At 41.6% G+C, this 25,190-nt stretch overlaps 2 protein-coding genes across 3 annotated transcripts; one reads left to right on the top strand and one right to left on the bottom strand.

The window, feature by feature from the left end:
• The first annotated feature begins 2,941 nt into the window (after positions 1 to 2,941).
• Positions 2,942 to 11,270, top strand: LOC135497144 (neuropeptide Y receptor type 2-like). Of its 2 annotated transcripts, none has more exons than XM_064786881.1 (4): positions 2,942 to 3,051; positions 8,141 to 8,505; positions 9,566 to 9,719; positions 10,009 to 11,270. In XM_064786881.1, the coding sequence occupies exons 2-4, from the start codon at positions 8,400 to 8,402 to the stop codon at positions 10,877 to 10,879; spliced, it is 1,131 nt and encodes a 376-aa protein (XP_064642951.1). In that variant the 5' UTR covers positions 2,942 to 3,051; positions 8,141 to 8,399; the 3' UTR covers positions 10,880 to 11,270. The 2 variants fall into 2 exon arrangements, with proteins under 2 accessions (XP_064642951.1, XP_064642950.1); XM_064786880.1 differs by having other exon boundaries at positions 8,141 to 8,560.
• A 1,574-nt stretch (positions 11,271 to 12,844) lies between these two features.
• LOC135497085 (galactose-3-O-sulfotransferase 2-like) lies at positions 12,845 to 23,924 on the bottom strand. Its single transcript, XM_064786793.1, has 3 exons — positions 23,767 to 23,924; positions 15,240 to 15,457; positions 12,845 to 13,977 (listed from the first exon to the last, which is right to left on the bottom strand). The coding sequence occupies exons 2-3, from the start codon at positions 15,413 to 15,415 to the stop codon at positions 12,951 to 12,953; spliced, it is 1,203 nt and encodes a 400-aa protein (XP_064642863.1). The 5' UTR covers positions 15,416 to 15,457; positions 23,767 to 23,924; the 3' UTR covers positions 12,845 to 12,950.
• Positions 23,925 to 25,190: the final 1,266 nt, after the last annotated feature.

Genomic DNA, 25,190 nt, shown 5'->3' with positions numbered 1-25,190 from the left:
GCCAACGGCTTGTGAGAGGAGTTCCACAGTGTCCGCCACTGCCATTGCCTTCATGTAGATGCACGGCGACAGAGCCCTATTGTGCTTCCTATTGGCCACCAGGATGGATATGATATTCCCGGGAACACCAATCAAAACCGGCACCATCCAAATATAGCGGGTCACGATCTTTGCCAGTGTGACCAGAAAAATTATTGCTGGCGTTCCGGCGGTCTGATCCAGATATTTTACTGAAATATTGCTTTGCATTGCGCTTGCTTCAGCAAAATGGCGTCCTATGCGAGAATGTTATAAAGTACACATCATTCCGTAATAAAGAGGATTGGCATCTGATCGGAAACACAATTAACAAGCGCTCTCTAAGTAAGAAATGAGTGACTTCCTTACGACTATCAGAAATATAACTTTTCTTACACCGTTGGATTTGATTTCTGTTAGAAACAAAGTCCGCTCGCAGACAGGACAACCTTCACGACGGTAGGTCGGTGTGTGTTTAAAATTGTACAGACAAGCACCTATGCCGCAAAGTGCATTCGTTCCTGCATTCGTCTGATGAGCGCCGTATCTGCACCGACACAATAGAGAGTTTCCGCAAATCCTCAGCAACGTCGTCGCGAACGCCTATATCCCTTTGTTCGACATAGTTATCAAGAGATCGAACAATGGGAGAGGCGTTCACGTTGGCGTTTCGGGGATTTTCGAAAACACCCTGATGCTTATGTACCCAGTGTCATTGCCACCATCGGAAAGAAGGATTTTGCTTGTCCGGCCCAAGGCGTGGCAACCGTGGGCATCACAAATGGATACATTTGCTGGCCATCCGTCACTTGCCTCAACCCGTAATTTCGGATTTCCAGTCAGCTGGGTATTGGCCAATCAGAAAGCACCTATCATTATAGTATATTCCGAATGCTAATTGTTTGGCGCCGAAAACACGGCCGTGATTGGACACAGGGCACCTGACTTGCCAATACCTGCTAGGAAGTCCTAAAGAGAGGCTTGAGGGAAATAGCAAACAGGTGCATAACCCGCTGCCGTATCCTTGTTCGTACCGACCGCCAGTTGATTGAAAGAAACACTGAAACAAGCCTTGCGTCGATGAAATTAACAAGCTTCGCGGCGACAAATTCCTTAAGGCATTTAAAAGGAACTGAATCTTCATATTGATTTGATATTCCGTCATGTTTTGAAACCATGGCACCAAGAACCATTAATGTATCGCCTATCGCGGATGTTGACCATGACGGTCTTTGATAACTATCATTAGTTGCAGCTGGCGAGTGAGGGGACGAGCTAAATCGAGCCTACTTCGAACCTCACGAGGCGTGCATCCTTTGATCTTACTATATGTTTTATATAGCTGTATCAAAATATCAGCAATGTATTTAGATTCCTGCATTATATAAAGCTTTTTACATACATTGTGTTCTGTACATAATTATCACACTGTATGTCTCAATTATGAACAATAGCGCGTAACCCACATTCTGGTAGATCCGGTTCTGTTCTACTACATCGTTTCTAGTCACAACCGGTTAAGAATAGAAAAGGTGCGAAATGATTTTATAGAACAAAACCGGATCTACCTGAACGTAGATTACGCGCCAGAAAGCACACCTGGAAAAGCCGCATGAAGTTTTTTCTTTGCTGTTTTCAATAGTCGGGGGGGGGGGGGGGGGCGCTGATATCCCTTGAGCATTTCTCAAAATATGCAAATTAAGGCCGCCATTACTGAAATTCGTTTAATTGGCTATAACTCGATGAATATGCATCATAACAAAACAAAAGTGGTGTCTTCAACTAGGTTATCAGGGTGTACAAACATTATGAGCCCATCGTTGTTTTATTCAAATCTGTTGAACTTATGCAAATTAGGCAGATTAGGTCGACCATAACGAAAATATGTTTTTTTGCAAACTTTCCGGAGATATGTTGGCTAATGTTACAAAATATGTTATCATGGTCTAGCTCTCAGATAAGTCCATAGCTGTTGCGATCATATGCATTGCATAAGACTGAGATATGCAAATTAGATGCGGCCATCACCGAACTTCCGTTTTTCTACAATATCTCCTGAAGTATCCATGATAATATTACAAAGTAAGTGTTTATACTCAGGTATTAAATAATGGTCTATCATTCGCCTTAAACCACTTTTACGCGATTGCATGCGTTCCTTACACTGAAATATGCGTGTCAATTTGACATCCAGTGGTTATCCGTATTATTCAATGGATATTCAAATGATTCATTGCATATTTATTGATGTCTAGTTTTTTCACTAATAGCACATGTACAGCTCCAGGCCTCAACACCAGACAAGAAAGTCAGCCTTAGTGCTGCTATTGATTTCCCTACTATAGTCCATTCATATAAATGTTATGTCGTTTCGGGTTCTGGAGGGCGGCTACTGGTCAGATTCCTTTAGAGATTGGTATTTATTTGTCTTCACCTCAAAACAAAAAAGGATCTTTTCATTTCAGTAATCATGATAACGAAATAAATGTTTTGTGTATGCATTTGTGTACATTGACGTAGTGCGTTGAATTCGGACATTTTCCGCTCAGTACGGTTTATTTCTTTACCAATCTCGAGGAAATGTTCAGATTATTATTTTTTTGTGTCAATCGACTCATGTGCCAAGAGTGAATGTGAAATAGCAAGAAACAAAATATGGCCTATTTAGGGGATCCGCCAAATGACCATTGTACTTCGCTGAAGAATTTTTTCATTTCTGAACTGAAAATTCTGAACCCCTAAAACCCTGTTTGGGTTTGAGCAAAGAATCAATAAAAAAACAAACTTTAAAGAAATCCGACCAGTAGTCCGCCCTCCAAAGCCCCAAAACGATGCGTACACAATATTTACGAATGGACTATAGTATTGAGAGAGGCTGCAGATACGTGCCGACTATCATTTGATAACGCCACATGAAGCTTTATAGCAGTTGCAAAGTCACGCAAAGGACGCGAGTCGAAGTCACTTTCATTCTAACCAAGGACTGTAAGGATTTATAAATAACTTTCAGCCGAGACTAAATTTGATCTCCAGGTAAGTAAAGTGGGTTTGTATTCACTGGAAATAACGGAGTTTGGATTTCATAAAACTGATTTCTTGAATTCGAATGAGACTCACCGTTGAGGTTTTGGTTTTGAGGTTTTTCGAAATACATAAACTTTCATTTTCATTCGAGGTTACATTGTCTTCCAAGCGTACAGATTCACTTTAAAGGCCTCACATGAACGCCACAAGAGTATAGAAACAAACATTGCCGCTGAGGTTAACCAGACATGTCAACGTAATGAAATTGAACTATCGAATATAACTTTATAGTAGTGTACGCATCAGCAGCGTCGGATTAAAACGTGCAATTGGAAAATTGAAAAATCTCAGATTAAGTTTCAAATTTCAAAGTGGGGTAGGCATTCCAAGTTTTCAAAGGTAAATGGTTAATAGTGGTACAAGTTCCGAGAGCTAACGAAGAATATTTAACTAGCTACTGTTTTAGATAGACTATCACTTAGTTCTAATTCTGAATATAGGGGGCTTTTTAATAGATATTCCCCGCAAACAAAAATTAATCACGCTAATTAACAATTAAAGTTTTTGAAAAATATTAAAAGGCTTTCAGTGCCCTGCGTGACCACAGTCTTTCAATAATCATTTATTGAAGAACTCTGACGTGACCAATTAAGAAAAATGAGAATGTATTTTGATTTGCATAGTTTTTTTTCCTTTTACAAAACTCGAAGTAGCTCAGTTGTCATAGCAAGTAAGAAAAGACCAAGGTAATATTTTGTTTGTACTGGTTTTGCCTACAACCACATTGCTTATGGGTCAATTGCAACTGAGCGCCTTGCGATTACAGGGGATCGCCGTTCGTCATTACTTGTCAGTGGTCCAGGAAAATAGAAATGCGGTTATGCATATTATCGTACATATCTATTCGTTCATTCTTCTCTAATCTCAACCTGATACCACAGACGTGTATACGTCTATACACATGTATCGCATTGTGTAAATCACATCTGGTTCGATAAGAAAATGGATTAAGTCCGATTGAACACGCAAGAAGGTGTCATCATTTTCTTTCTTTTGTCACTAATTCCAACCCTATAATCGTCTTAAGGGTGTGGTCTGTTGAAGAAAATAATTTCAGTGATTAATTGGTAAGAGAAGAAGACAGTTCGTGAAATGTTATTGGCACAAAGACAGTACGGCTTCCAGATATACATGACGGGTATCTTTTTAGGGCCCTGTCGATTTTGGCGCATGGCCTGATCACATATTCAATATGGCTGCCAAGTAAGTGGCCATCTTTGATTTCGCATCGTGGAGGAGACAAGACCACAATTGATTTTTTAAGCCTTTTAGCAGTTGAATTGTCAATGTTTGACCGCGACGCATTAAATACTGCGTGGGGTTGTGAATCTGAAATTTTGTTATGATATTCAGGACAGTCGGGCAAGTAAATGGTAAAAAATAAACTGGTAGTTGACCACGGAAATTTTTTGATAATCGACAAATTAGACAGACATTTATATTGCCACTCTTTTCAGCCAACTGGCAGAAAAATCTCAAAACACGCCCCCTATTACCAAATTAGCAAAATTCGGAATTAATTTTTTCATCAAATAATTTCTTAATATCTGTAGACTTGCCACAACATATATTTTTTCAATACCTCTCCAAATATGTACTCGAGAGTTAAAAACATGCACTCGTCTAATTGATAGGCCTCGACCCTCCAACCTATGAATATTCATTAGTGGTCTTGTCTCGGAGTACCAACAAGTCGCATAGGAGAAAATGTAAATATTTCATCCACGCTCGGTGCACTTCGTCAATACAATGCCAGACATAGGTTCCCAAATGATGTCAGTTGATTCCCTTGGTTGCTGGGATCTGTGGATTTAGTCGCAGTTATGACGAATTTGGTCGGTGAGGCAAGCCTAAATTACGGGCACTCAGCGTCTGTAAAAGTACATTGTATCGATTAGTATTTACACACGGTAGACTTCCTCGGCTTGTGATGAAATAACTGTCACAAACCAACCATTATTTTGCTCTGTCTGCTAATCAAATGTCAAAAACCAAGCTGCATTAAATGTGCATAGTCATGTTATTCAAATATAACAATATTGCGAATTGATATTTACAATGACATTGATCAGCCTTGTGGGATGACGGCGATGGCCATTTTAAAAATGAAATCAATTTCAAACCCTGGAGGTAAAACACAACATGGGCGACTCCGTATAGATATCAAATTACGTTTTACATTATTTTTTTGGTCCCGCTGTTAAAACATTCAGGCCTGGCCCAATATATGCAAGGTCTATTGCTTTTGTGACTATTTTTATTTATGTTTTCTATTTACGTGCAATTTAATAAAATCGTTAAATATCCGGCTTTGATCCAATAAAACTGAATTGATAGAAAATCTATAACGTGTGCGGATTAAAATAAAAGCTCATATCAATTTTGCCCCTTAATGCTACGGCATCATTACACGCCCTTCAAAGCTTTGAAGTGTAGCGTGTCGGTGCTCGCCTGGGACGCGGCAGGCGGAATTGTTCCACGCGTTCTCGCCCATTTTCAGAGCGTTCAATTGATACGACCGTATTGACACAACCGTATTGCGTGGGGAATGTCTTTTATTCTGACCCGAGTCAGATGACGGTTTAGCCTGCAATCTGGACCTTATGTATTTTTGACGCATTACCTTTCAATATCCTTCCCAAGTCCTGCTGGGGGAGGATGTATTGGGGTCATTCTAATCTCATGCGTACAACCATCTTGGCTAGAACCTGAAATCCTAAAGCAATCAGAACTCATTGGAAATGAAGTGAATGCCAACTTCAAGGGTGGGAGTCAATTCTTTGTTTCCAAGGGAACAGACTCCCACCCCCGAAAATGACATTCACTGCGTTTTGAAGGAGTTCTGATTGGTTTACGAACTAAACTTCTAGCTAAAATGGCGATGTCTATGATGAAGCCTTGATATGTACCGCAATTTTATCCTGTGCAACCAGTAAAGTCAAATATGAGTCTTTCATGAATGAAAGATCTATTGAATCGGTTCAGTATTCATTACATATTGAACTATCAATCGTTCAGCAATATTGGGCGTAACAACATACAAAAATAGATTTTCATGGACAAAAATAGCATTACCACACTTTGTGTGTTTACTGGACTTCTCCATTGTCGTTATCTTTCGCATATTCAGTAATTATTCGGTTACTTCTGATTGCAGATTAAAGACAGTATTTTCGTCATTGTCTATCTAGTCTTCTACCGTATTTGCTTACATCACGTACACGAGATAACATGTAACCTGTACTGTCCGTGTTTTTGTATCAACCGTAAGGGCCGTTTGGACTCTTTGACGAAATGATGGTCTTGAACATTGACGAAAATAATTTCATCAACAACAAAGGCAACGTCGAGACAGAGAAATCAAAGGAAACGGAGACTAGAACTAGCCTTTTAGCTGCCTGGTTTGCTGTTTGACAAAATGTCGATAGACGATAGCAATATAGCTTGACTGTTTCTGATTTTTATCTTCTTCCTCTTTGACGCAATCCTCCTTTGTCACGAGAAGATCGAAAGTTTAACAAGTCAAACGCAGCTATACCCTGCACCTGATACTTTTCAGTTACACCCTTTGTAACTTGTATACCTTTCTTTATATGTGTACTCCGTGAAAAATTTTCAATAACTGTTTGATAAATTGAGATGAGGATGGTACTTAAAGGGTACGCCCTCTGTATTAAATCGTAGTTCAGGAAAATAGAAAAGCAGTTATCCACAATGCCGTAGAGCACATCAGGCTTGCAATTTCGCTAAAACTATAGGTATTCATAGTACGGTATGTGTTATGTATATCTGTCTGCACAAGGGCAGTGTTGAAATTCCAGGATGTACCAAGTGCCAGGATGTATCAAATAAATGCCAGGATGTACCAAATGTCAGGGAGTTTCTGACAGTCATTGAGTGAAGAAGGTTCTCGGCTGCTGATCAACCGGGTTCGCAAAGCCCCCGAAACGCCAACGCGAACGCCTGGCCCATTGTTTGGCATCGTGACATGGAAGTTGAACAATGGGATAGGCGTTCACGTGGGCGTTTCGGGGGCTTTTGGAAAACTCCCTAACTTCTGATAGTTGTCCGTCCTCTGGCCTACGTAATTACGGTGAACTATAAACACAAGTTTCGAGTTTACCAGTGACACAGACTATGCAATAGTGTGCGCATAAACACGAAGAAGCAAACTGAAAATAACAGAATGACTAAGTCACCTTCAAATTAACTAAGTAAAATCAATGCATGATCATGTTCATTCAAAATAGTGTATATATATCAGACTAACTGTAAACATTCAAGAGTAATCAATTTTAGGCATCATCTTTCAGAATTGACTCGGGAAAATCTAATAAATATACACAAATCCTGGTGCAGTGGACAGTCTTGTAGGACCCCAGACTCGGCAGTAGTCGAATCTGCGGGTGTGAAGGGCGCCGCTGCTCGGTTCGGCAACAACTCATCGTTCGAGAATCCTTGCCTATAACCAATCACTGCCTTCCACACACCTCACACTGACTTTCTCTAATGATTCATTTACAAAGTGGCGAGAAGGCATTGCAAGTAATTAGAATCATACTGTCGTAGATCACTTATCTTACAAGGCATTATCGTGATTCTCCCAGGTAGACATCTATACATTGATTATTAGTGATTCAAGTATCTTCCAGAATCCTCATCGATGATGCAGCATGGTAGTTATAATTGAGTGAGTGGCGTATCGTACGAACGGCGGCACAGAGTGGATGAGTAGCCTATTCTGAAAAAATTGGCGTTGACGGCACTAGTCAATGTGGATGAGTGACCTACCGTGAACCGGCTATCGCGAAAAAAGTGGCGGTGGGTGGCGCATGGATCAGAACCGGATAATGGGTTGGGCCACTACAAATTCGAGTGCTTCATCGCACTAAATCTGCATCTGTTTCTGCAGAGAGTTCAACTGCTTTTCAGCTTTTCCAATGTCGTCTGCCAGAGTGCAAAGTTATGTTCCCGGATATCCCCGAACGGTTCAAATAAAGACTGCAGAATATAACATGGTCGTTTGCTTCTTTTTCAGAAAGAGAAATGTCATAGATATTTTTGACCAGACTTGCCGAACTAATGTTATAGAACCGTGCCGACGAATTCAAAACTGGATGCGGCATCTTCGGCAAGTGATAATGGATACAACTCTGACGCAAAAATATCAGAACAATGTTCGTCTCCGATGACCGCTTCAAGGGCATGGAAACATTAAATATGGGAAATTTAGTTTACAGTGACACACCAGAAAATTCGACCCTCGAAAGTTGGACCACCAATTTTTACGAGCTGGAATGGGAAAAGGAGTTGGATTTAGCGGCCACCTTCATCGGTTTGGATGTTCTCTTCGTGGCCCTGATCTTGGTTGGGAATGGATCAGTCTTCTTCATATTAGTGAGGGTGAGACGTCTTCACACGATCACTAATTACTACATCGCGTCTCTGTGTGTGTCAGGTAAGATAATAGAGAGGTTCAGATTGTGGCTTGGACTACCAATTCTTTCGCACCGAAGCACGATGTATGTCTTCGAAGTTAGTAATTATGAGTTCGTTTTTAGAAATGATGACCCGATGTCAGTATTAAAACAACAATTACAATGTCATCCTGGGTAATGAGTTCCCCAACTCGTCCAGAAGCCTATCGTATCTCGTGTATTTAAGGCCAGGCTTTTCCGCTGACCAAGCAGTCTGCCCTCGATAGTACCTTGGAAAGTGTGTGCAACACAAAACCCCAGCCAAAGAGAGAGTTTATTTCTGGCAACTTGGACAATATCACATGATATCAAAAACGTATTTCTTGTGATGCACTAAATTTCTGGGTTAATCGACAAGCGAGTTACACTGTAGACTCATATGCAGTCCATTTCCTCATCCACTGTGTAGTTCTTCTGTAGTTCACTAACATGCACGCACAAAATCAGTTCATGATTGCATACTTTGCAATTGGTTCGCTCTTGCCGGCCGTTATAAAACGCGGATTTCCGCGGAACTCACAAATCCTTCCCAAACCCGACCATAAAATATCTTGATCATTATATTATACAAAATAACAACATAAATCATAAATTGGAGGGAAGAACTAGCTGAAATATGCATATATAATCGGTCAAATTTGATTCCTTAGGTGCGCCGTTCCGTTTGACTCGTCATACGGCGCCGGCGAGAAGACTAAACGTGACGATTGGCGAGTTAGCGAACATGTCATTAAAGGGGTACGCCGTTCGTTCAAATATGCTGATCTTTGGTTTGAATATTGATTAGTGTTTCTGATACACCTTGATTTAGTGTCTTACCACTTGAGCCTTGACATCATGGGTGACGTCAAAGCTTTAGCAGCCAATCAGATAAAAGTAAGTGCGACTTGCCAAATTATTTGGCAGCCAATCAGATGGATTGGAGCTGCCACATTTCCCTTTTTATTGCTTTGAATGACTTAAAAAATCATGTGATATTTTTTCAGATATATGTGTTGGTATCTTTGCCGTACCTATGGAGATTCTTGCCTATTACAATGAAGAATTCATGTCAAGTGCCTTGTGCCAAGGACTCCAGTACTTCGTCCACGTTTCCCTTGCTGCCAATATTTACTGCTTGATACTAATAGCACTAGACAGGTGAGGGAGCATACATATCAAAATCATGTCGAAGTCAAAAAGTGACATGTCGATCTTCCGGCATATAATTTATCCTTCAAATGAGAGAGACTTTAGGATTGACGTTCACCGTCGGTAAGTCGGCATGAACAGAGAAGTAGTGCGTACAGCGAGTTTATTGCGCCTCGGGGTACAGTGGGGCGGAAAGTACTCGTGAGAGGTTTCAGAGTTTGTTCACGTACGTAAGGCCCCTAATGGAGGCTTGTTTTGAAGTTACTTGTCTCTTCAATTTCAACCATTTCTCTTGCAGACATCGCAACATAGTCAAGCCGTTTCTACCAAAACTTCGCTTCCGTCAGTGCATTGTCAACATCCTGTTGGTGTGGTTTGTCTCCATCGTACAGGGATGGAGCGCTGTCGTCCTCTACCGTGTAGAGGTCAGAGAACACGTCTACCATGGGCAACTGGTAATGCGGCACGAATGCACAATCGCCGAGGATCAGGGAGAGACGTATTTATTTGTGATATGGTTCAACTTTCTGACGATTTATGTTATTCCGTTAGGAATTATCACAGGGTTGTATTCGAAGATATTCTCGGCATTTTACCTATCGCGCGTGCGTGTTGGGACAACGGCGCAGGGAAATGATCAGCGGAGAAAGCGAGTAGTACGCATGCTCGCAAGTATAGTTATGGTGCTTGCCGTTTGCCAGTTCCCGCTTCACGTCTGGAAAATCTATGTTTTCGCGGGAGGCGGAGCATTCGAAGGATATCTGGTCTTACGTCAGGTTTTTGGTGTAATTTCCTTTTCAAATTCGTGGTTAAATGTAGTGATTTACGTGTCTTTAAACGAAGGTTTTCGTAGGGCGTACAGAGATATATTTGGGTGCAGACGACCAAGTGGTGTAGACGAAGAGAGATCGCGATGGGTATCGGGCATTCCCTCGGCTTCCAGCTTCCGTCCCTCTATAAATTCTGTCATGTTCCCTTCGCCTAAAAACGCCGACGGAAGTTCGGGGAGTAAGTCGTCTGTTTCGGCTTTTAGCAGGAATCTTTCCGTTCATAGCCATGTCAGCAACCACAGTCACTTGTCGGTTAACAGTTTAAACCGTCAGAACCACAATAATCTATCAGTTTCGACGGCAGAACTCCCAAATGGTCATTTGGATTCAAGCGTATGACCAGGGCCTCAGCGCTTCTTTCCACAGATCATTGCCTGCTAACTGCTTCTAGTGAGTTTCCGCATCGCTCACGAACAACGATAACGAATTACGAATTCTTTATAAACGAACAGAATACACAGGATTCATCTCCGTAAATCATATTTCGTGAGTGATGCAGAAATTCGGTTTGAACACCAACCAAAAGCGGTTATGGTTGCCTATGACCACTGCCAACAGAACAAGGCACGGTGCTTCATGCTGTGGCTTGCATAGGCCTGATATGAGTTTCTGCCGGCGTTTGACTGGTTTTCATATTTGGGTGTTGAAGAAGGGAATTGCTGTACACGGAGATAACCACTTAAGTTCCTATTCCTCAGAGTTCACAACCAGTACATGTATATGCCTTTTAGCTGCCTTTTATTGAAATAAGTGATTACAAAATGACTTTGTCTCATTGTTTTCTCATTTGCTCCGTAGTAGTTAACTATTCCCGTATTCTTACCGTGGGCCAAAGGAAGCATACTGGCCCAGAAAGTCAGTAGAATACGGCTATTCTTCATCATATCAAGAACGTATCTGGCTTTTTGGTCTTCGTACTCTCCGGAGGGGATGACACTTTTCGTATTTTTTCGGCCAAAGGGTCGAAAACACATCCTTGGGTGACCACTGGGGGTGCATTTGCCCCCTTCCCCGCTAGCTACTCCCATGGTACTAAAATATTGAAAAACTAGGCGAGTTTGTCAAAACCTTGGCTTGAGATGTAACTGCGCCGCCATCTATGTTTGTTGTAGAAAAATTCAGCAGCCCCAAAAAGCCGGTGTAAAATCTGTGGTTGTTCCCCACATTTCAGTGTTTCTATACAATAGACAGCCAGAGAGATCATGAATTTTCAATATGGAACACAGAAAAACACGCCAGTCTATCTCTCAGCGTTCCCAAACAATGACGAGGGGAAACACTCAGAAAAGGACCCCCCCCCAAAAAAAATATTACACCGGCTACGATCCCTCCTGAGATCAGGCTTGTTTTACTCCAACGTCATATCGACAGGCGTAGTCTATTGAAGACCACTGGTTCCCATCAAGTTCGGTCGACGATCCTCGATGGAATTGGCAGTGGTAAATGGTTGGGCAAAGGTTTCATAGATGGAACTAAATGGCAAGCCAGTCTTGCGATTGATTTTTCGCTCTATTACAAGCCATGATTACAAATTTAATGCTACTCGAGACTATAGGTTGCCCTATTTGTTCATTGCGGAGAAAAACGAGATCCAGGGGGGTCGTGGTTGGTGTGAGGTGATTATAGGGGGCATCTTGGACTAACATGCGACCATATATATCCCTGTCTATCACTACCGTAACCAGCATTTATACTTCATCAGCAGGATAATTAAGCCAGGCGCAGCTCCACCGTGCCCCGGTCCAGAAGGAAATAACCACGGGAAATAACTATTAAAACCTTGTCGATATGAACTGCCAAAGATTTCCTCTCCTTCGATGATTGCTGTTTGCAGAGCCTGATTGGAAATTATTGGTGCAGTGATCGCAGGGCGAAACTTTTGCTTGCTGCTTAATTGATCATTGAGCTCCCGAGCTCCCGAGCTCGTGCTGGGTGTTTTTCAAAACATGGCACACTTTCAGTGCTAAAAATCTGGCTGAGCCGTCGAAAATTTGGAGTTTACAGGCAGAATATACAAGGCAGTGCTAGTGGTCAAATTGGTGGTCTTCATGTGAATATTGCACAGTTCGGGAACTTGGCTGTGATTGATTCAGTGATTAATGTTTTCCTCGCACTAGCCTGAATAATCTCGAAGCACTGTTAGATAGGAGAGACAACTATTGGCGAGGTTATGTAACTCTATCTCGCCTACCTAGCTCCTGCCGCTGCCTAGAATCTCCCTTTAACTGTCTCGTGTTGATTCCTACCAACTTCTGAATGAAAGGAGAAGATGAGTTGAGGATAGCATGTGTCACTTCTATGTACATGAAGTTTAATCTAACGAAAGGAAGAAATAAGTCATGATTTACCAATGGAATGTATATTACATGTAGGCCTACAGTGTACAGGTACATGTATGTACTACTACAATTCAATATTTTTCAACATATGTTTCTATCAACATATTATGATAGTCGTAAATTTTTATATGATACAAATGGCAGTCTGCAGGTCTTATAACGATCTTTTTATTCCATTTGGATTTCGGCACAATATATTTCTTCAATCCTAACTTCTGTCTTTCCTCCTTATGGCAAAATAACTCCAAGTTTTTGACAACATTTTTCAAATGTTCGACTTCATCAACAAAATCGTCATCTTGTTCTTTGATTGAATCAAGGAATTTTGATTGTAAATATTCATAAAATATATAATCTGCCGAACTCCAAGATTTATGCAGTTCTCGTAGTTTCTCGTTACCGGCGAGATGTTGTTGAAAATTTTTATTTTTGTGAAAATGTGTCATGAGAATGGATTTGAAATCCCAACACAGCAGCCTCCTCATCAAAACCACGGATTCATAAAGATTTTCATACGTCATTATGAGATCAAACTGTTTGAATATATCACTGGCAAATCGACGGATAGTCTCAATATCTGTGACGTCATGATCAGGGTAACCAAATTCGGTCAAAAGGAAGTTTTTGAAATATCTGTTTCCATGAAATCTCAAAAGAGGGCGCGCATACTTCATAGGGTCCTGGAGATAAGTCAGTATCGTGACGTTTGCTTTCGAATTCGGCAGATTACCTAAATGAAAAAAATCAAATGCAGACCAGAATTGCGTCAAAGGGTCCCGAATAATTCCAATTTTCAACGTATGTCTGGGCATTATTTCATTGACTGCGGACCTGTTGTAGGTTGTATGAAGCGCGATGATGTTGATTTTTCGGCCATCTTTGTATTTGAACACGTGGCGCGGATTCAGAGGTGCAGGCCAGCCGATGTGATACTTGTCCTTGAGACCAGCTGAGGGCAAAGCTAGGGTAAGACTATGTTGGACGGCATAACGAGTGAGGAGGGTGGCGACAGTGGTAGAGGCACACTTGTGGGTCTTCAGAAAGTAGATATTCTTCACGCGGCCCCGGCAATTTTCGATATCATAATGATTTGTATCTCTGAAAGTATAAAGCGGCATTTATATAATATGTATCATGTTACAATATGATCTAAATTAAATCCTCAGTGGTTTAAAACATCTACTCGTTACAATTACAATCTGATAATCGACCGCTGATTTGATTTTTTCGACAACAGCAGTGTTGCTAACCTGGGCTCAGATGGCGAACGCGCTTGAAAACTCTATAATGATGTTATCGACTTGATTGCCTGTATTGAGTATTCCCCTGGCTAGCGGGAAACAAAAGCTGCAACGCAAACGGGGATGGTGGATGCGTACGACACTGGGCATCGATAGATGCCTTTCAAAGTATTTAAAGTCTATTTGAATTACAACCCCTTGTCGCTTTTTGAACTTTTGGTATGGTTTTTGTTGTTAGAGCACCTCTCCCAAAAACTGAAAAGCGCTTGTTTCGTGCGGAATCGCATTCAGAACGCCGACATGTAGTTGTCAGTCGATTGTCAAAGCTGACTCTGTCAAAAGTGAAAATCTACCTTCTTGCACTAAACGGTTAAACTCGGGAACGTAATAAGTTTCGGAATGGGTTTAGATTCTAGGTTTTTTACCCTCCAGCAAGTTGAGGAGCTACCTACAACCAATATATTCTGATGTGTGCAAAGTTTAACCCAGGCCTCCCAATTCAGCCCTTCAGAAAACACGACGTTGACAGGAATTGCCAAAGATACTGCAGCATCCATCGCGGTTTGGGTTGAAAGCGGAATTCGGGTTCATTTGGGAGCAACAAAAAGCGTCAATGACGAACACATTGAAAAAGGGCCATGTCTTTGATTTACAAAGCTGTTATAATTGAGTGGATTTGTGATATCCTGATCTAAGAGCCTCTGAAAAAAAGCTACAGCTTTCTCTATCATCGGATCAATATACCCAGTTAGGTTATTGGTACTTAAAAAGATGACACTTTGATGTGAAACCTTTTGATCTTTGCGTATGATTGGATTGCCATGGGTTCTTTCTTTAGAGAACTGGCGTACAATTAGCCTCGGCAACATTCCTTATCAGAAACTAATGGATGAACTACTGATCTGCAATCACCGATTTTAAACCTACTGACCCACTTGCCCATCAGTCTGTAATTTTGACGACACTGATTTCTTGGTGCGTGGTGTTCAATGCTTGTCATAGTGCTGTGCCATTTCGGTTACTCTTAAGACTCCTCCGAGCGCCTCACGGAATTATGCAAGGCCTGAATTCTTTTGACAGGAAGTCGGGGGCAAAATAGCTTAAATTTCCCAATTTTACCTTGGAGTGGATTGTGCTGCCCTGGAGCGTTGTCGGGAGAGTTGGCCCATGGTTATTTGCTGGCCCGCGCTTGGCGCGACGGAGAGGTGAATCCTGGACATACGCAGACCGAAAAGCACGCACCCAAGGAATCCGAGGTATTTTGAGGTAGATTTCAAGCGTTTTAGTACAGCCATCTCGTCTTTTCAATAGACTGCTATTCTTCTATAAAACGATCTCTGGAACGATAGGAATTGAAAGAAATATAAAATTTCATTGAAAATACTTTTGATATTTGTACAGCGACTTAGAGGCAAGAAATGTCGCCCTGTTTAAAAAAATGAAAACCACTTCCGATGTTAATGTGGACAAATACACAAATACACAATTACATACATTTATCATCACATACAGTTCTCAGACGATTTCCGCGCAGTTTCCGCAGATTCCTCACTTTCTGCAGATTCCTCCTTTTCCGAAGATTCCGCTAAATCGCCATGCCGCTTGTGGGTTTCATGCTAATGTTTAGCTTCAAGATACCATATTTGTCTTGTTAACTGTCAATGGGATAGTTTGTACGAAAGATATACAATGCCTTTATCTAAGATACTAATCAAAACGTGATGACAAAGCCTGAATGATGCGTGAGAGAATAAGCTTCTGGCCTAGGAATTGACCTTTTTAGTGTACAAATAATGTTTGGTGCGAGCAAACTTCGTGGCAACTGAAATGTCAATCAGTAATATACTAAAAGCAACATTTCTTGTCATTGTGCTGATGACAACCCCTAATACTGGGAACCAAACAATAGTTTATTTTCAACTAAATACACAACCATGAGCATCACAATTACTGTTAACAGTTAGTGAGCTTTCTGTTTCTCTGCCGGTGTCACATCCGTAGTGGTTTATACCTACATTTTATCATTTTACATGTAAACTGGTACATGTAGTTCCGCTTGCACCAACTGTGAAATTAGTAAAAATAGTAGTAAAACTAACCATTTATTAGTCAAAACTAACCATCAAAATGGGTAAGAATTGCTACTTATATTGTTAAAACAGCTAATTTTACAGTCGCTGTGATAAGAACCTACCAAAGTAGTGAAAAATTACTACCAAAAAGTTATTTTTGCGAATCAATTTTAAAGGGACTACTTAGGCGTGGGATTTACTTGACCAGGAGGGTAGTTCCCCTCCTTGACACCATGCGTCGCCACTCGTAGTATACCAATGCTGATCTCTAATAACGATTTTCGCCAGTGTTACGAGGCAGTTTTGGACATAGCTTGTGAATTTCAGGCAGTCCTCGTGGTTACACTGTTTATTGCAGTTCAACGATTTTTCAATGATCCTGTTTGGTGACGTTGTGGTCCTGCTGGAAGCCATTTTTGTATACAAAAACAAAAACATCACAAGTTGTCAATTTAGGAGTGGCAGTCTCGAGGCAACGACGGTGTCACATTCAAATTTTTTGCTCCCTTGGGATGCCAGCACGACTATGAAACCACATTGTGGGAATATACTACAAGCCTTTACAGAACCTTGAGTTTGGACCGACAGCATTTCCCCGCAACAAATTGTTTATTATTTATATTTGGACCATTAGCAATCTGGAAGCAAATCATATTACTTTGCAAGATAGATAAACCTGCCTACTGAAACCGATTAACTCCAGTGAAATATTCAACGCTTTTAAAGGCCGACCCCTTTCGTTCAAAATTTTAAATTTGTAATTAAATTTGAAAATTTATAAACACGTAATAAATGTAAATGTCAGCATTGCCGTTGTGGAGTCAGATATACAAATACTATTTATATCAAGTTTCGGCAAATATAACTGCACTACGGCATTGTGTATAACTGCATTTCTATTTTCCTTGGCCAGCCACCAGTGGTTACGAACTGCTTACCCCATTGAACTGGTGCACGAAATGATAACGCAGCTAAAGTCGAGTATAGTTTAAGTACACACTCATTTAATGGCGACAGTGTATGTGAGAATGAATTTCGAGTTTCCACGCTATTCAGATGAGATGAAGCTGGCGTGATATTGCATGGGCAAGCGCTGGTGTGTGTACGATATTTCGATAATTCATAGGCTTGTCGGGAACAACCCCTCTTCAATCCTGAGCCTCAGGCCAACACTCGGCACCGAGCTTGTGCGAGAGGAGGGGGCGACTATGACTGACTCTGGTTTTCGAGGATGTCCCTCTTCAGGTGCTTTTGCTTGTCTATCAGACAGGGCTGATATTGGGTATAATTTCAATGTTTTGAGGTCGATAGCAAAAGAGAAAATTAATGTGGCAGTGCCAGCTAGTGGAGTAGGCTCATGATGTACACCTACCTTGTGGTCGTTTTCAGCTTCCCCCTTCTTCCTAATACCAAATTTAAGTTTCAAAACATTGTTTGTTATCCTCTGCCCCTGCACTCTAGTTCGATTCGGTGAACATTCTTTGTTCGTGTTTGGTGATTCTCCTCTGTTCGAGTTTGGTGAAATGCTATGCCATTGCACATTTACCATATAACCCGATCTATCTCTCCATTTCTTTTCATATAACATTCCACAGAAACCAATATGATTTACATGTACCTTTTACACGCGCATAGATTATGAATTATTAGTAAAGGTTGACAAGGGCAGTTGTCACTTCTCCTGGTATTCTTCACCGCTGGTCGTTCGAACTAAGCGATTGCGCGGCAACATATGGGAGAGCGGTGATTGGTTTTATGGGAAGAATGAAAAGTACAAAATAAATGACTCTAAATTGACACAATCTCCGAGCGGCGACTTCAATTGCAGAACAGCACGTTATTATGATGCTGCCCACTCTTCAGAGAAAACTCTGCAGAAGGGTGCGTATCTACATGTAAGTTCCCCTGGTTCTATATGTTCCCTGCGTCCCGTGTTTCCTTGGTCCGATGTTTCCTAAAGTGTGTTTTGGTCTGCCGTTTTCTCATGAGCCAACGTTTGATCACGGATGCAGTGCTATACACCCATGGCTTAACCAAAGGAGAATCAGTAACTTGTTTGAGAGAACCGGGCCCTGATCAACCTTAAGTTCGCCACTGCGACGATACTTCTATATACCGGGATTTGCCTCCTCCTTTACGAAGTTGAGCCTAATGAGCTGATATCAATGCGTTGTTTGAAGTCATTCTTCCAGCAGTTTGCCCGAAGCTGATATTATCGGTACAAGGGTTGTCGTCTTGGGTTAAGGACTATTTATCGATGGGGCTCCTCTCATCATGAGGCGAGATCGATGACTTGTTGGCGTGACGGAAATAGATCGATTGTTCGCCCATCTGATCACGGCGATGCCGATGTTCGTTGCCTGATCTCATGAAGTTGCAAGCCATGTGGCTGCTGGAGTCAACGCGCTGTGCTCCCAAAGCACAACAAAAGGATCCTCGTCAATGGATTCAGCAACCGATATTTACATGTCAGTGTCATGGCAGTCGTGTCCTTCAAATCCTGGTCTGTTCTAATCCTTTTCTGGAGTTGGTGCACCCAGAGGGTTTCAAATATTAATTGAAAGCAAATGCTAGCTATCCTTTCATTGGGAGATTAGGTAGGGCCCTGCTGCTGTCATCGAACCGGCCATAGTCGGATCGGGAAGACTTTAGCATCATCGTCCAGGCTTTCCGAAAACCTGGAGATGTTTGGACTATATATATAGGCACAAGTGGACGACGAGACCAAATCGATACACCAAGTGAGACCCAGGGGTGTGAGCCTGCCCACCTGTCCTAGTCCGGGGTATTAACAGAAGCGGGGTCATTGATCGGTCTCCGGCCGAAGCGGATCGATACCTGCCCAATCCTGTTCACTTGTAACTCCGCGGGACTGTCATAACTGATCAAGTCAGCTATCATTGTCCTCGCGTGTTTCCAGCAATTCCCATGTCATCGCAAGCAACATTGGCATCATTGACATCAAGTTGATCATGCGAGGTGCTGGGGTAGCATGAATTGCAAACATATTCATTTCCTGGCGATAGAACAGTAATCGGGGTTACCATGTGGCCATCACAATGGGCATTGCCCATTTGCATTCCGGTGGAGCTTTTAATGATTAGTGCGTATTTATTCAATTGAAATAGAGTCCGATCCGCTGTATAGTGGGACGGGCAAGACCGGCGGTCGAGCGCGCATTATGACAAAGTTGTGGAGAGGTCGAAGGCGACATCACGACAATGGAAGATTGACCTGTCTGGTCTCAGCCGTAAGCACGCACATTGGCCGACAGAGAAATTGGCCAATAAAACCCCTGTGCTTGTGTTATTGTACAATCGCATTGAACAACCTGCGCGAAGTTTTAAATGAAATGGCCAGGGCCATTGTGCTCACCTCATGTGGAGGAAAGATGGATAAAGAGCATGGTATTGTGTCATGTAGTGTTAGGTTTGATGTAGGTCCAAGCAATTACAATTTCCCCAAAATGGCCAATTTACAGTACATTCGACCTCTGTGACCTTGAAAAGTAGGTCAAATCAAAGAAGACCCGGGTGACACATTGAATGGTTGTTAGAATTAGATGTACCTATGATATAAAATTGGTGCCAATCGGGCAAGTCATTACTAGGAATAATGGCATTTTGAAGAATTTAGGATTTGGCCCCCTCCCTGGAGGCCAAACGGCAAATCAGATCGGACCAAACTTCGGTACCTGAGATCACCTGACCAAGGGGTCCATGTGTACTTAATTTGTGATCAATAGTCATTGCAGTTAAGAAACGTGCCATAGTTACGGCCTGACGGCGAATTTATGCCATTTGACCTCTGTGACCTTGACAAGAAGGTCAAATTAAAAACCTGTGTGACATATACTGTATGGTGGTTAGATGTACCCATGATATCAAATTGGTGGCAATCGGGCAAGAAGTTAAGGAATAATCACATTTTTAAGGTTTTTGGATTTTGCCCCCTGGTGGTCAAGTGGTGAATCATATTGGACCAAACTTTGTTCCCTGAGATCACCTGACTAAGGGGTAAATGTGTACCAAATTTGGTATCAATAGTCATTGCAGTTTAGAAACGTGCCATCGTTACATCCTAACGGCCAATTTACACCATTTGACCTCTGTGACCTTGAAAAGGAGGTCAAATCAAAAACCCGGAGGATATATGATGCACCTTTGCTAGAAGTACCTACCATATTTTTTTCAAAATTTCCCGACTACTATTAAGGGAGATATTGCATATTTTTACTTTTAACGTTTGGCCCCCTGGTGGCCAAACCATGAAACGAATCGGACCGAAACTTGGTCTCCAAGGTGTCATTACATAAGGGTACATGTGTACCAAGTTTCAACTCAATAGCTCTAACAGTTACGAAACGTGCCCTGCTAACGGACGACGGACGACGACGACGACGACGACGACGACGACGACGACGACGACGACGACGACGGACGACGGACGCCACGGTATGGGATAAGCTCACCTCTGCTAAGAGGTGAGCTAAAAATGAAGCATTTCCTCTCAGTTACTGGACTTTTGATACACGAAGCACTAAACAACATTTTTTTCTCTCAAAAATAATAGTCCTTTCGATAATTCTGCCTCACTTGATGAGCAGAGGAGAATAAAAATAACCACTAAATCATCTGAATTAATGGGTAAATAGCCAAACGTGAAAAATCAATTTGGTTCTATGAGTCTGAGCACAGAAATTGCATCAATACGCAAGTTTTATAGAAAAATGGCAGGGGTAATTTCCGTGTCCAGCAGAGTTGTGGTCTTGGTAGAATACAGTGTCATTCTATCTGCAGTCCATGCCAGATTAATTTAAGGGGACAACTTGGCCGTGGAATTTACCAAGCCAGAAGGATAGTACCCCTCCTTCCCACCACACGCCGCCACTATATAGTATTACACTTTTAATGCTAAACCGCGGGCAAAAAATGCGGACTATGCACCAACTTTTAGCAAAAAACGAGGCTCTACATAAGAGGCCACTTTTTCGTTTACGGAACCCTCATTGCCGCAATTTCGTCTGAGCGAAGGTATATCGTGCCGTTTCCGGGGCTGGTAAAAGCAGGTAAAATTGGTACACCGGTAAGTAGCAAAAGTACCCATTATATGGGTCAATAAAAGAAGGTGGTGCGTGCTGCTTCTTGCATCAAGTATGACCATGGAACCTTATCAATATGATCTACCTTTGATTGGTGAATATTGACCCAACACGTATGATATCTGACATAATGCATATTGATCAAGCTATTTTAATTCCATTTATTCCTCCGAGCATGACTCGGCCATTTCCTCCTTAATAAATTGCATCAACTATGAATGGCCCGGCATCGTGCTGACAGAATATCGTAGAATATCATAGAATATGGTCAATTCATGACATGGGACATCATTAGGCACGATTCTGAGTAGTTTGGCCGTTGACAGGTATCAAGCTAAGACACCCCGTGTCACCGCGAAGAACTGAGGAATTAGCAGGACGAAAATATTGAATTGACCGGTAAGCTCGGCGATATTGGATCTACCAAGAATAAGTAAGAGTGAGAATATGCAACTATACGTATTGATCTCATAATCCGGAACATAGTTCTACTTGTTGACGGTAGAGGGCATGAAAAAGAGAAATCGGCTCCCATTGAAATGAACTGCCAATTTAATTGGTCGTCAGGTAAGTTGCATGATATTGGATTTATCAAGAATACGTTAGATTGAGAATATGCAACTATAGGCATATTTGATAATCCATCGAAAAGTTCTAGTTTCTGACGACAGGGGGCCTGAAACCAGGACTGAAGAAACCTATGTTGTCGAAGACAGTCACCCTCTCTATCACGTGCAACGGGACCGACCCGACCGGGAATCGAACCCGGGATCTCAGAGGTGACCGGCGCTGATGTTGCCTCTGCTCCATTCCGACAGCTGGGCATGTTTTTTTTCTCGAACATCAACCCCCGATTTTCTCAGAATGGGGATGCTGAAGCATTTTTAACAAGCAACAGCCCACGGAAAAGCGCTTGCTAACTAAGACTTAACTCGGCAACTGCTCGTAACTGGTGAACCAAATAGGCTCCCAGTGATATTCTGCCAGTTAGTCATCGCTCATTCTGTCATTCAGAGCGACGATATACTCAACGGACATTTACGACGCATTTTATATTCATTGAGCAGATGACATACAAGTCTTGTAAATTGTGGCTTTCCCTTGTTAGCGATTTTGCTCTACTTATTTGATGGGGATGAAATAAAAAATTATTTCCACATTACTGGAATTAAATGGACCTATCCCCGCGACAGGTTTGAATTACTCAAAAATACATACCGTCATATTTATAAAATTTATGTGGGTATAGAATCAAACGCCTTCTGCTCTGTTTGTGAGCAACGGTGACTGGCAAAGGACATCACATGATTTAAAAAAATAATTTGACGGCTGGCCGGGTATACTTCAACTCGCCGTGCCATACTAATAATTCCACATTTTAATATGCTCCCATCAGTAAAATCTTCGAGTACTCTAAGGTAAGATGGGCCGTCTGGCCTTGGCACACGAATTGCGTGTGCCTGAGACTGACGGCCATCTTATTCAAACCGAGAATTAATTATCATTATCTCATAAGCCTCCTTACGCTGGCGAATCATATAATTTGGTGACACGTGATACGTGTATATATTTTGGACTGAGTCGACTTATATAATGATTGATAAAGCATGCCGGTGTAACTTGTAAATTGTGTCTCATAAGCCTTCATAAGCTCACTATAGTGTATAGGTGCCACTTATAACACATACAAATCAACAAATACATATAAGAGCAGAAACGTTTGAAAATGTTTTAGAAAAATGTTTTTGTAAACTGTGATACAGATGTGTACAACATTTGCGAAGAAACGAAATGTCATTCGAATCCATTTTCAAATCATGCAAACTTCGTCAAAACAAGATAAAACGAGATCGGAATGATCGAAATGATCACGAGATCATCAATTGTGTTCCGTGCCCACTCGAGCTTAGAACTTTAAAGATGTCAGTCACGAAAAGTATACCATACCGTCGACAAATCCGCCGCTAAATGGTCGTGTAAGCATAAACCTGGCGAAGGGATTCCAACCTTGATTCACAAAAACTTCTCTACAACAAAAACTGCAGAAGGGAATCGGTCGATCTTTGTATCAATCTTCTTCTAGAAAGATTCCCACTGATAATCAATGGCTTTAACCCCCTGGTAGTCGAAGTATCCGGTTGCGTTTTTTCTGGACCACCCTGTATATGCAAAGTTTCAGCGAATTCGTATGCACAATGCACTACGTCTAGTAATTAAGAACGGCGTATCCCTTTAAGTAGCGTTCTTTCATATTTCAGTGGTCATTTTTAATTCGAGTGAATAAGTACACGTATGTACAAAGAATGGAATAAACCAATTCTGAGTGACACGATAAAGTTTCATCAAGCGCTTGTCAAAGTTCCCGACAGCAATAGACCCTATTTGTTTTTAAATTTTAGGTTAAAGAAAGTTGAATGTCTTTTGGTTGATTAATGATTGATAAGGAATGAACGAAATAATCAATGAAACTCACCGAAAGCCAGTGAAGGTTCGATAAAAGCCAACAGATCCAGTATGTATCAGAGAATTGTTTATCCGAAGTAACTGAGTTATGATCTTCGGGCGTCTGCTGCAGAACTTTATTCGCTGACGTTCATCGCATTCAGAGTTGAAAGCCAGATCACATCAAGTGTTCACTCAGCGCTCTCCGGCAGTCATTGAGCACCATTATTTATAACCTCTGCTTAAATGGCGAATGAAGCGACTGCGTTGCCACTTTAGAAGCGGCGCAGCAGATATAGTGCGGTGCTTTATTTGGTTTGGAGTTGTCAGAATTGGGAATGCTGATACATTATTGATGGGCTTTGTTTGTCCCACTCTATGTTCAACAAAACTGAGGTTTGTTTCGCGAAATGTTCAGTAAACCAAACACACTGCAAACACAGGTACAGAAATGAACAGTCACATGATCAAAGATGGCGTCCAAAGACTGCAGAGCTGTGTCATTTCGATATTTATAAGTACGGAAACTCAGGTAAAGTTACTGCTGGACCATTAAGATGGGTTTACATCACATTCGAAGATAACCTTTCAGGTCTGGTCTGTTGATATAAGCGCGCTAAGCCCAGTTGGAAAGCCACGCGAGCTGCTGAGAGCAGCCTTTGCGATTACGGCCAATCGCCTCCCGCGCTAAACAGCTGTTTAACCCCTGTGCTAAACATAGTATGATGCCCTTAATCCCTTTTTTTTCTAGTGTACATGTACAACCCTGCTGGTACAATGTATATACTGACATCATCAAATTTGTGGGGGTATGGGCAACATAACACATTTAGAAGTGTTTCGGCCAAATCATGGTCAAAAACACATTTTATTTTGATCTTGCCCCTGCCGCCCTCTTGTACCACCCTCGACACGACTTTAGTAGTGTATCTGCCAAAACATAGTTATTGCGCAATAATCTCATCGGGCAGAAATTGCGCAGATTTTTATGAGTTTTCGGAAAATTGCAAAAGAAATAATAACCGAGAGATTGGGAGAAGGAAACAAAACGCCTACTCTCTTTCAAAGCCAGCTAAAAACCGCCAACTTAATAGACTCCACAGCCAAGTCCCATATTTTTGTTTAACAAAATCACAAAAGGTGAAATTAAATTTCTATTTTTAAGTAAAGATTGTGAAGATCAAAGACGACCCCATGTAAATTTTATTTCCGATTTCTTGTGCTATTTCTTAGATACAGAAGTCTGGTTCCCAGTTTGCCTTTCGCCGTGGTACTCTTTTTCACTTTTTGAAACGATTTTGAGTTATTGTGGAGGCACATGTTTCATGCACGCAGATCCCTGTAGAAAGTATAAGACGTAAGGATTTTGTTTATTAGAGTGCCATCCCCAAGGGCAATGCAGATTTGGCTATTAGACAAAGTGTCTTATCGATGTCTGTTAGGAAAAGGGCAATT

Source organism: Lineus longissimus, chromosome 12 (genome assembly GCF_910592395.1).
Source record: "Lineus longissimus chromosome 12, tnLinLong1.2, whole genome shotgun sequence".
NCBI lineage: Eukaryota > Metazoa > Nemertea > Pilidiophora > Heteronemertea > Lineidae > Lineus > Lineus longissimus.
The sequence above is the reverse complement of the archived record's forward strand: the minus strand, read 5'-3'. Positions and strand labels throughout refer to the sequence as shown.